The 13,264-nt window shown below is 39.2% G+C and overlaps 1 protein-coding gene across 1 annotated transcript in view; it reads right to left on the reverse strand.

The window, feature by feature from the left end:
• The window catches only part of CUL3 (cullin 3), a 108,784-nt gene extending 97,209 nt beyond the window's left edge, over positions 1-11,575 (reverse strand). Inside the window, exon 1 of the mRNA XM_027875884.1 lies at positions 11,423-11,575. Within this exon, the coding sequence (XP_027731685.1) occupies positions 11,423-11,488 (66 nt within the window). The 5' untranslated portion in view covers positions 11,489-11,575. The remainder of the gene's footprint in view (positions 1-11,422) is intronic.
• Positions 11,576-13,264: the final 1,689 nt, after the last annotated feature.

Here is a 13,264-nt window from a genome sequence, read left to right on the forward strand (position 1 = left end):
TGCATAAACAAGTCAGTTTTTTCATAAGATTATAGCTTTAAAGCTGAAGGGAATCTCTTCATTTTAAAAGATGAGGAAACTGAAACCCAGAGATGTAGGCTTAAAGTTTAGAAGTTGGTCCTGTCAGTGTTACAATTTAAAGGGAGGAATTGATACAAGCTATTTGGTTCCATTTGCTCAATAATAACCCAAATCTCATTGAATTCTAATAATGCAGTTAATAAGCATTTATTAAGTAATTATGGCAGGGATGAGAATACAAAGACAATGAAACAGTCTACGCTCACAAAGCATTTAAATCTATTAAAATAGACATTGGTATATATTTCAATGAATGAGGGAGCATTATTCATTTATGTTACCATTTATTTACAATGCAATATGAACTTCTGTGTTTATTTTCAGTATATACATGTGGCATAAGATAATATTTTGCCATCTAAGAAATTAGCATAACATAGAATTAGCATAACATTTCTATAGGACATCTTGTGATGCAACTCTAATACATGATGCCAACAAGACTATAAAATGTGGAAAAGTATAAAGATAATTTTTTCAGAGTCCTTCATGCTCTCAACATTCTAAATATACAAGATTTACGTAAAGTTTATTTCTGAGACATAATCAGGAAGAAATAAGATTAAAAATACAACCCTTGTAACCTATATGTTGCTATTCAACCCGTTCTCTCTGCTAAAACAGCTTACTCATTAACTTAAGCCCTCATCCCCTCTCTTCTCCCTGCTGTAAGTCTCTCCTCACTCCAATTCATTTTCCACACTGCTGCCAAAATTATTTTCATGAAGTGTAGATCTGACTATACAACTCCCTTACTCAATAAACTCCAGGGGCTCCTTTTTACCTCTGGGATAGAATAGAACCTCTTCTTTAACTTTTAAAGTCCTTTACAACCTGGGAACAACACATCTTTCCAGGCACATCATACATTACTTCCCTATTTGTACTCTACAATCCTGCCAAACTGGCCTTCAGTTTGGTTCCTCAGATGTGGCACTCATCTTCTGTCTCTGTACCTTTGTAAACTGCCCTACTCACCTATGTTTGGAATGTACTATCTCTTCAGGTCCACTTTACAGAATTCCTTTCCTTCTTAAAAAGCAGCTCAAGTACTATGTTTGACATGAAGCATTTCTTGATTCTCCCCAACCGTGCAACTGTTGGTGCCTTCTGTCTCTACTATATTATTTATTTCCTTTGTATTTATTCTATATATACCATTTTTTTGGTCTCACCCATCAGAATGCAAGCTTCCTGTAATTAAGGATTATTTCACTCTGTATTTTTTATTTCCAGTGGTTTTCACAGTTCCTAGAACACCGTAAGCACTTGATAAATGCTTATTGGTCCACTGTCTTCAAGAATTATTCATTATGTAGAATACTTATTTTCTCCTTAGAATAAAAACACACATCCCTAAATTATCTCTGGAACAAGCATCAAGGCATAGTGGAAAAACTGGTCTTAGAGGAAACCCTTGGTTAAAATCCCACTTCAGATATATACTGGCTGTGTGACTCTAGACAAGTCATCCATCCTTCAGATGCCCCCAGAAAACTCTCTAAATTGCAAATCTGCACTGGCTGAAGAAGTTTTTGAGAGTCCCTATACCAATGAAATCACAAAAACCCTCTAATATTAGACTGTCAGAACTTAAGCTTAGAAACAAAGATGTCAAGTAAAATATCAGTTACAATTAATGGACAAATCAATATTAATTATAATCTTTTTTTAATGAAATTTTATGCTTTTAAGCACACACGGTAGCTAGAAATTGGCAAAGTGTTACCTAGTCTAGACTACACCAGGCTGAATAGGTTAAAATGCTATAATTAGTATACAAAGCATCATTCTAAACAATGCTAGTTTACACTATGCTCAAGCAGTTTATTTTCTTAAGTAGGTTTTAAAAAACCTTTCCTTTTTCAAAAGTGCAAAAGGAAACTTTGATGTTACAAGATTTCTATAAAGTGGAAAGAGCGCTAGACTTGAAGACATTAAGACAAGGGCTGGAAACTTGACTCTGACTCTTAAGCTGTGGGACTATCTGTAACTCACATCACATTTGCTGAGTTTTAGTTTTTTCATATGATAAAATGGAGATAATAATAAATATACCACTGGGTTGTTGTGAGGAGATTTCGTAAACCTTTAAGTACTATTAAAAAAAAACAACTAATGTAGCTAAACCGATTTTGGTTAAAAGGGAAAACAGTTAATTAGGGGAAAAAATCTTTTCAGCAAGTCCAAGATAGATCAGGAAGTAGTCAAATTTATAAGAATAAAATATAATCTCCAATCAATAAATGGTCAAAGATTATAAATTTGCAGTTCTCAAAAGAAGATATCCAAGCTTTCCAAGAGCAAATGAAAAAATGCTTCGTAATAATTTTAAAAAAGTAAATTAAAGTAACTCTGAGGTTCACTCACTCACACACACACACACAGATTAGCAAAGCTGACAAAAAGGGAAAATGATAAATGTTGGAGTAGCTATGGAAAACAGGCACATTAATGATGCACTGTTGGTAGAATTGTCAATTGGTCCAGCAATTCTGGAAAACAATGTGGAACTGTGTCCAAAAAGTTACTAAACTGTTTATATCCCTTTGACCATTAGTAGGCCCATACCATAAAAAAAATCAAAGAGGAAAAGGACCCATATATACAAAAATAATTCTAACAGCTCTTTTTGTGGTGGCAAAAACTAAAAGCAAATGGCGTGAAGGATGAGTACACTAACACACTGTTGATGGAACTCTGAAATGGTACAATCATTTTGGAAAGCAATTTGGAAATTAAGCAAATAAAGTGACTAAAATGTCTATACCTTTGAACTATAAACTACATTATTGATCTTATACTCCAAGGAAGCCACTGATTAGAAGAAAGTTCCTATATACACCAAAATAGTTATGAAAGAAAAGAGGTGCTCATTAATTGGGGAATAGCTAAACAAATTTTGGTAAATGAATGTAATGGAATATCATAGTGCTATAGAAATTGATGAAAAAGGACAGCTTCAGAGAAACCTGAGAAGACTTATACAAATTGATGCAGAGTAACATAAGCATAACCAGGATAACAATTTGTACAACAGAACTGCGTGTGGGGATGGGGAGAACACTGAAAAACTTAAGAACTCTGATCAACAAAATGAAAAAAAAAAAAAACAAACCATGGTTCCAGGGGACAGATGCTGAAGAATGCTACCCCTTCTGACAGAGAGGTGACTGACTAAATATGCAGAATGAGACATTTTTAGACATGACCAATTTGGGGAATTTGTTTTGCTTAACTATATGTATTTGTAGCAATGATTTTCTTTTTCTTTTGGGGGTGGGAGAAAGAGAAACAAATGCTTGTGAACTGGAAAAAATTAAATAAAAAACTTTTAAGTACTATATAATGTTTATCTTGTAAAATAACAAGTACCTTTCTCCACAATGCCTAAGGGAAGAATTTTGAACTCAATAAGGAAGAATTGCTCACAGAACATACAATGGACAATTTTGATCACATAAAACCGAAAAGCTTTTTGCACAAAACCAGTGCAAGCAGAATCAGGAAGGAAGCAGTTACAGAAGAAAAAAACTTTTGTAACATATTTTTCTGATAACAGTCTGATATTAAAGACATGTAATATGGAAAACTGATATGAATACCTAAGAATAAAAGTAATTTCCCAAAAGTAAGTGGTTCAAAGATATGAAGGCAATTCTCAAAAGAAATGAAAGCTACCAAGAGTCATCTCAGAAAAAAAATATGGTCCAAATAAGAAAAGGGAAAATAAAAATAATTCTTAAGTTCTCACACCCATTAGATTGGCAAGGATGACAAGCTATGAAAAAGGCAATTGTAGGAAGACTGGAACATTAATACATTGTTGATGAAGTCCAAACATTATGAAAAGCAATCTGATGTATACCCACGGAGTCACTAAGCTAAGTTTACTCTCAACCTTTGACCCAGCAAGACCATCTGATAGGTATGTACCTCCCAAAGTTCAAAACCAAAGGTACAGGACCCATAAACACAAAAATATTTCTAATTGCATTTTTTTGTTGTTGGAAATAAGAACAATTGGAAATAAAGTGGCTACCTAAAGTGGGGGATAGTTGACCAAAATGTGGCATCTGAGTGTAATGGAATATTATATTGCACCATACGAAATGATAAATGTGGGTTCATACAAATCTAGGAAGACTTAAATGAACAGATACAGAGGGAAATTTAAAAAATAATAAAACCACAATAATTTAAAGGAAAACAACTCAGAAAGACTACAGATATGACTTTAGAAGTCTGATGGTGAAGCATGCCACCCCCTTTCTTGGCAGAAAGCTGCACTACAGGTGGAGTGGTCTATACATTTTTGGACAAGTCCAAGTATTGATTTCTTTTGAATTATATTTGGTTGGAGGGGGGTGTGTGATAAAAGGATGCAGAAGGAAAAAAAGGTCCAGAAGAGGACACAGTAATTCTTTTTAATAATATTACATATATGTGTGTATTTATATGTGTCTGTGTATATGTGTGTATATATGTGTGTATACACACACACGTGTGTGCATTTAAAAATGCAAATCGCGCTTAAGCAAAGTTAAGTTTTTACATACAATTTTTTTGGTCTTTGTATATAGAAATGTCTATGTCTATTCATCTTAAGTTTATAATAAATTTTTTTTTTCAAATAATAGATTAGGGTATACCTTCTAATGTTTCCTTCTTGTTTTAAAATTAGGACTAAGATAAACTTCTCAGGTAGAAAGTAATTTAAAAGTTAAAATTCTTTCCCACAAATCCAAGTTAACTACCCCTTTATGACAACTGGCTTTAGAGCTTTATAGATCACAAAATCAAAAATCTACTTTATTTTACATGGAAGTTCAAATGTTTCTTAACATTCACTGGTTCACTACCTCCACTGATTTACCTAAGTAATCAGAATCATTATGGTTTTAAAGAGATTGAGTACCTAATTACTTTGGGTGAGAGTATTAGATGACACCTTAATCCTTTATCTTCTACCTCCTAGATAGATTCTAGAGTTTTTTATTTTTAAAGGGACGGGGTAAGGGGATTGAGAAAAATAGTCCCTGTCCACAAAGCAGTTATAACCTAGAGAAGTACACGAAACAAGCAATTAGTGAATGAAACAGTATTATATATATAAGATGTGAATGGAAATTAGTTTGATTGATTTTTTTCAAAATAAATATTCTTGAGTTTTTAGATCCAAATAAGAATTATTTCAAAACTAGTCTACAAATAATATTATACACTTATTCAAATGATGGCTGCATGGACACTTTCTCTTTGGAAACAGCTTTCAATACCTAAAGCATTCTTTTAAGTATACTAAAAGATGCCAAATCTTCACTGTGACTGATTTCTTGATGGGCTTTTGTAAACTGGCACTGAAAGCATTTTCAAAAAAGTTTTTAAAATATTTTAGGAAATGATAGCATTGTGTATAAGTATATAACTACCCAAAGTTTTCATTAGGTGGTATTTTAATTTACTTCTGCTTTCTTGTGTAATAAATGTATCTTATTTAACAACAATGATAGTGTGGTGCAGTAGAAAGAGAATTTGATTTGGGAGTGAGCAGACCTAAGAGCTCATCTCTGAAACTAGCCATGACTGTAGATAAGTTACTTAATGTCTCTGAGCCTTACTGAAGCTTCCTCACCTGTAAAACAGGAATAACACACTACCTTCACTTCATGGAGTTGCTGTGAATAAAATCTTCGAAAATGTTAAAATTGTGTAAATGTGCATTATGACAACTAGTTCTTTCACATTCACATTTTATCCAACTTATTACAGGCACTTCATACTATTTAAAAGTTGTATTTAGAGGTCTTAAAAAAAATAAAAAGGTGGATGACCATTACTCATATATATTGTAGAGAGGATCTGTGGTCAGTTACAGCGTGTCCTAGAAGGCCTCTCTGGCCTCTTCCAGCTCTCAGATTCTTTAATTTATATGATTTAGGGGTGTGAAAAATTCAGCAAAATTTTACTATTTTCAAATTTATGGACTTGAATGTTATCTTATTAGCAAAAAGTTCAAATGGCAGATTTTTTTGAGGAAAAAAATTGTGGGTTCCAAACTAACGAAGCTTTTGTGTATTTTATTTCAGAGCATAGAATCTATAGTACAATGTATTACTAAAGTAGCCAATTTTCATAAACTACTACAGATCTACTGAATTCAATTACTGATACTAATGATCAATTATCCAAACTCCTCTTAATGGCAGCTGAAGAAAAAGATGTTATTTAAAGCAAATGTACATTTTTATGGATAGTTATTTTATATCACCTTTCTTCTTCAACAACTAAAGCCAGAATAGTACTAATAATACCTGATACAGCTATCTGGTTATCAAAAGATATCCAGAGTAAGATAAAGTAAAATTGCAAAGTTTAAAAGATTTAGAACTGATTGAAAAATTGTATTTTCATATCAACTAGATTTGAAAAAGCATGCTCCATAATTTTTTAAAAGCTATGTAGTTATTATCTAGTCGATGCTCATTTACAAACATTATATATTATTGACTTGCTCTAGGAGTTTCTTTCTTCTCTTTCCATGTAGCTACTGCTATAGTTGTCACTTTAAAGGTGAAATTTTGCTGTAGGGACAGCAGAACTATCTCTCCATCTGAGGAGAGACACAAAACCTGAAAAGTTAGTTGTGAGGCCTGTACTCCATTCATCACTCTTGAACCTTTTTCCTTTTACCATTTCTAGGCCTTTTAGCTTAGTAAGTACTTCCCTCATACCCAGAGCTTTTGGCAGTATCTTGCCTAATTAAGCCTAAAGTGATGAATTCAAATCAAAGACATAATAATCCAAGAACTTTCTCTATTTGGACTTGCATAGTCTTGGAAATACGTAGCATATATAATTGGTGTCCTTACGAAAAACTTAAAGATGACCCTAAAATATTAGCACCCTCTTTGTTGGCCCTCCTAGCATAAAACCTAGGTAAGACAACTTGAAGACAAGAAAATACTGTTCTAGCTATCCTCTAAAGTTACACATATTATCAAGCATCATATAAACAGCCCAGGTAGTATCATCCCAGGGAGCTATCCCCTGAGGAAAGGCTGGCAGACATTTAACAATCAGGAGTTCCCCAGACAAACTGTCTAAAGGACAGACCTTACATGTGGGAAAAGCTTAACAAGAGGGTCTAAAGGGTTCAGTAGAGGGAAACATCAATTTGAAAAGGAAGTGCTATAAACATTTTTAGCCGTGTTCCAGTTCCCTAAACTTCTACAGTTACATGCCTATACAGAGCAGCTATGTACACAAGCTTTCCTGGCATTTACTGTAAGTACAAAAAGAAAAAAAAAGTTTATAAAATACTTTAACAAGAAGACATGAAGTTAAAAATACTTTATTCAAAACAGAAACATTTTTTCATCTTAGGGAAAAGCAGTTTTTTGCAAACTAACAACTGCTTAAAAACTCAAGTAGTATCAAAATGAGGCAACATTAATTTTTGGAGTCATGTTCTGAATGTTCAAAGTCATTTATAATACTTTAATATGCAAGGATCTGTGATTTCATCTGTGTAGGTATTCCCTCCACCAACGCAGATCACAACTCCTCTGTAATTTTGTAGATACAGTCTACAAGAGCTACTATACCCAAAAAATTAATCATCCTGAGCCTAACCTGGAGATGAGCCTCTCTGAACTTAGCCAGGGCAATCCTCAGAAAATAGATATAACAGTATTTTGGCCCAATTTAAAGCCTTTTTGGCTTGACATGATATACCATAGTTTGTGCTCTGCTGGCACAACCTTCAAAAACTCTAGGTCACCACCATGACATAATGAAACATCAGGAGGAATTGGGTAGAACACATTTATATATGCTCAAAAATAAAAAAGAGCCTCCTTTTACTAATGGCACAGGAAATATATGTTCAAAGTAGTTTGAAAATTCTAGCATAAATTGGCCTTTGAGCTGCAAATTAAAGTATCAGACATGTTGAAATGAAAAAACTAAAAATTGTGAAAAAAGAAACTTTTCTGATTAATCTTTTTACATCTCACTTCTCTAGGAGTGGTGAAGTTAATAATTTGAAGTGAAATTCTGTGAACTTAAAGCCCTAATTTCTATTAATTTACAATGACTGCAGTCAAAAAGTTGACAGATTTAAATAAGACCATAAACGTTTTCTCTACAGGTATTTCTATTCATTCCCTACTTCTGACCAGTGACTCCAAACTTTAGCTTTTCAAGTACTAAAAGCTGCTAACCAAGAAGATACGAAAAGCAAGGTCGGCAAAATTTTTATACCCGAAGATGAATAAGCCATCAGTGAAATACATTACAATAGAGGTACTTATCTGTAATTAACGTGCTGCCACGGGTGCCACACTAACAAGGAACTTAAGAACTAGACAGTGATAAAGAAAAAAAAGTAGGTATTTTAACATTCTTTTAAATTACAAGCGATTGTGTATGGGAACTGAATATTTATGAAGTACAATTGGGATGTACTTGAATAAACTCCAATGGCTCCTAGTTACTTGAAGGACAAAGAATAAAATCTTCAAAGCCCTTTGCAACCTAGCCCCATCTAACCTTTTACAATCTTATTTCACATTACTCTCCTTAAAGTAGACTACAGTCCAGCCAAATCAGCCTTCTTGCTGTTCCATCACACAAGGAACCCGTTCATCTCCTATCTCCAAGCTTTTGCACTGGCTAGTACCCATCTGTAGCATACTCCCTCCCTCCTCATCTCTGACTCTCAGAATCTCTAGCTTCCTTCAATACTCAGCTTACCTGTTAACTTCTACATTAAGTTTTTCCTGATACCAAAGTTACATTTAATGCCTTCCCCCCAAAAATAGTCTTTTAAAAAAATCTAATTTGTATGTGCTTATAATGCAAATGTCTCCTCTAGCTACATGGTAAGCTCTCTGATGGAAGGGATGTTTCATTTTTGTCTTTGTACCCCCAGGATCTATCGAACAGCAGACACTTAATAAAATATCTTTAGTTACCAGCACGAGACCATGATACTGCAATAACTTTTGTTTCAAACAAGGCAAAAATCTTGCTGATTACAAAAGTTCACATTCTACGGCTAATGCAACAGCTGAAATTTCCTGAGGAGTGGTAAAGTAAAACTAAGGAGTAGGTTAAAGACTTGAACATTGTCAAAGGTACGCAGAGGCAAAAGGGAAGTAGGAACATCAAATCAAGTTTTACCCTAACATAGAGCTGTTATCAATATGAATGCTGCTGTATTTTAATAATAAATCTGAATACAAGTTAATATTCAAAATGTTGAATGTGAAAGTCACTGGTAAGTGCTGGAAAACTGCACTATTTCCTACAAAATCTGACATATTGTAATAACTTTTATATTAAAATTAAAAAGCAACTGCTTTCCTACAACTCAATCCTGTGGACTTATTGTAAAAAAAATTTGATAAAATTTTTATATGCATTTAAATGCAGTACCTTACTGAACTTAAGATCTCATCAATGGAAATGTTAGTACAGTACCATTTTTTTTTTCTCAAGGAAAAGGTGCTAATGGATTTCATCAAAGTCTGTTAAGTGAAGTAGTAGAAAGGAGAGTGGATGTTTAGAGTTAGAAGATCTGGGTTCAAATCCCTGCTTTGACACTTGGACCTGTGTGAACTTGGGCAAAAAGCGTCCCCTCTTCCTGGGCCCTGGTTTCCTCATCTGTAATAGAAAGTTAGACTAAATGCTCTCTAAGCTCCCTTTACAATTTATCAGTATAACCACGATCTTATTCCACACACTAAAAAAGGCTCTCATACTCACTTAATGAACTGTCAGCCAGCAAAACTCCTTTTATCCACAATAAATAGCTCTCCTTCACTGAGAATGTCACAATCTTAGTGAAACTTGGGTTTTCTCATTTGTAAAATGGGGATAATACTTGCCCTACCTACCTCAGAAGACTGAAATACACTTTATAAAGTACTATAAATGTAACCCAATCCCCTAATCTTTCTGCTGCTCCCCCTACCCATAACCAATTTTTTAACTACATACACTGCATTTTTACAAGTTCAGGATGAAAAGTTCACAAGCTGTCCAGCACTTCTCCTACCAAATCTAAAAATACTAGCTTTGTCTAGGAAAACAATAAAAAAGGTACTTATAACTAATACCATGTTACTATCAAGTTATGTAGTAAAGTAAGTTAATAATAGTTAATATCCTGTAATAGAGTAAGTTTTTTTCTTTTGGAAACTTACAACAATTAATAACTTCTCTCCCTGTTACTCTGCATACACGAACACACCTTTTAAAAGCAAAATTCTGAACTCCTCTGCTAGAGTTTTGATTATAATTACTATTTGGTTACTATAGTTTTTTGTTCAGAAAAATTTCTGCCTGGCTAGATGCCTGTTAATATTATCTTCACATAAGCAAGTACGTGTAGTCTGTTATTACATTACGTTCGTCACTGGCTCAATCAAACCTGACCTCAAAAGAGTACAGTAAAATCTACAATCCAAATGACACTCCCCCCTCCTCCCCCAAGAGTACGTCCAGTGCTGCTCGGAACCTTCCGTGTCAAGCTCTCCTGGAGGGGCCCGGACTTCCAGGGGGGCCCACTTTCCCCTCCCAGCCTCCTCCCCAAAGGGGGTGAGCCGCGGGAGGCTGCGAGCGAGGGCAGAGCGAAGTTGAAAATGGCCCGAGTCTATCCAGCGCTTTGGGAGGAGAGATGCTCCGAGGACCTACAACGTGACCGACCGGCAGGGATCACCCAGCACTAACTGGCACACCTGTCACGGCGTCTGGGCAGCTTGACCGGCCACAGAGCTCATTTTGTGGGAGACAGGACCGTTCCCTTCGCGGTTCCCCAAGCTCGGCAGCCTTTTTAGGACTTTTCTTTAATAGCTGAGCAATGCCCCTTTCAAAGTTCACACACACGCACGCACACACACGCACACACGCGCCCAGGCTTACAATGAAGCACCGCCGGGAGCCCCCGTGAGAGGGGGCAGGGGGCGGCAGACGCCAGAGGCCGGGCTCCCCGGGCCTGCAGGCGGGGGGCGCGCAGGCACACGGGAGCCAGCTGGGCCGCCGCCGCCCGACCCGGCCCGGCCCGGGCCCAGCGGAACGGGCTGTTGGGAAAGGGCGCAGAGGCGGCAGGACCGCCCGGGGGCGCCCCCTCGTCGCTGCCCGCCCCCGCGGGGCGCCCCCCGAGCTTCCCCCGTTGCCGGGAAGGTTCCAGCCCCGCGGCCCGAGAGGCGGCGGTGGGGGGAGGGGGGAGCGGCCGGCCCCGCGGCCTGTTGGGGTGAGTTCAGCCCGGGGCCTCGAGTGCGTCTCTCGGCCGGGCCCCCGGCCCCTCGGCCCCGGGGGCGGAGGAGAGACTCACCGGAAAGGCCCGAATCCGCATCTTGGTGTCCTTCCGGCTGCCCGTCCCTTTGCTCAGGTTCGACATGGTTCTCCTCCTCCTCCCCTGCTCCTCCTGCTCCTCCTCCTCCTGCTGCTGCTGCTGCTCCGGCGGCGGCGGCTTCAGGTCGCGCTGCGAGGCGCCCGTGTCACATCGAAGGCGGGCGGGCTGGAGAGGCCGGCGGCTCCCGGGATGGGGCGGCGAACCCCGCGGGCTGGGAAAGGGGGAGGGGGACGACGGGGGTGGGAGAGGCGGCCGGACCCCCGCGGCCCCGGCCCCGGCTCCGGCCCCGGCCCCGGCTCCTGCTCAGGCGGCTCTGGCTCCGGCTCCGGCCCCGGCCCCGGCCCGGCCCCGGCGGCTGCGGCTGCGGCTGCGGCTCGGCCTTCCCTCGGGGGCTGCGCTGGCGCGGCGGCTCCGCGGGGCTCCCCCTCCCCCCGGGCCCGTCACTCGCGGCTGGGCTCCCTCTATCGCGCTCCTCCGCGATGGCGGCGGCGGCGGCGACGGACAAACATCTCACTGCGCAGGCCGAACCTCCGCCTCCTCCTCCTTCTCCTCCTCCGCCTCAGCGAGACAAGATCCGGCCCAGAGGGTGGAGGGGGGAGGGAGGGAGGGAGGAGAGTCAGAGAGTAAGAGAGAGGGGGGGATGGGGGGAGCCGATGGGGCGGGGCGGAAAAGGGGGGGGGTTGAGGGCGGGGAGCGGAAAGCTACGTCCTCGAAACTGGAGAGTCCGAGACCAGGTTCGGGGCGGCGGTGGCTCCTGATTGGTGGAGAACGGAACGAGGTCCTGGTCACGTGCAAGTGGGAGTAGTGGCCCTGGTGGTGGTGAGGCATGAGATCCTCACTGTGGGCTCCGTTGGGGTGGCCGTAGCTCCGGGCAGGGAAAGAGCATCCCTGCGTCGAAGGTTGTTTTTCTAGGGCATAATGGAACAGGATGGACCAGTGGGCGGGAGGCAGGAGGAGCAAGGAGTTTGGGTGGGATGAGGTACCTGCCCTGCTGTCAGTTTGGAGGGTGTTGGGGGGGCGCTTTCCAGGATGAGATGGGAAGGTGAACCCTCCTCCCCCTGGGCTGACCAAACCACAGTGCAGCTCCAGGCCACGGAGTGCAGGGAAAGGGGGTCCAACCTTATTTGCAGGACCCCTGACCAAAGAAAAAATCTTTTTGGTTGCTATGGCAATTAAGTCATGACAATTCCCTAAATTAAGTGCAAACTAGTCAGACAGATGTGATCAAGTTGTAGACACATGATGGAACCTACAGTTTAAACTATTCAGATTCTGTTCATTTATAATAATCTTTAAAATTAAACTTTTTAAATCATTTATCTTTAGTTAGCTCTTAAAATTTGGGGCTTTTGTCATAGGATTTTGTTTTGTTTGGGGGTTCTTTTTGGTATCTTTCCGCTACCCCACAAGGTTTGACTCATTAGTTTTACTTAATTATAATCAGTTTTACTTCCTGGTTTTGCTTACTTGCTTAACTGCTCTTAGGTTTGCATCAAACCCTGCAAGGGGAGTATTTAAGGCCCCTCCTAAATTCAGATTTGCACATGGAAAACTTGCCAATATTTTCTGCAGCATGCTCTCAACTTGAGAACAAAGTCTTTGATTCCTTTTTAGATCAGCCCTATTTAGTGAGCTCAGATATTTTTTAAGAGGTTGAAGTTAGCTCAGGTTAATGAATTCATTGAGTAACTAAACTACTGGGTGTTGTGCTTTCAACGCTTTATTGATTAGTCTATAGTCATGTTGCAAAAAAATTTGTTTTTTTTTATTATTGTTTTTGTTGTTGTTCTTTGCTAATCAAAACAAAGACTTGAGAAATGA

Source organism: Vombatus ursinus, unplaced genomic scaffold, assembly GCF_900497805.2.
Source record: "Vombatus ursinus unplaced genomic scaffold, bare-nosed wombat genome assembly UNPS02014810.1, whole genome shotgun sequence".
Classification (NCBI taxonomy): domain Eukaryota; kingdom Metazoa; phylum Chordata; class Mammalia; order Diprotodontia; family Vombatidae; genus Vombatus; species Vombatus ursinus.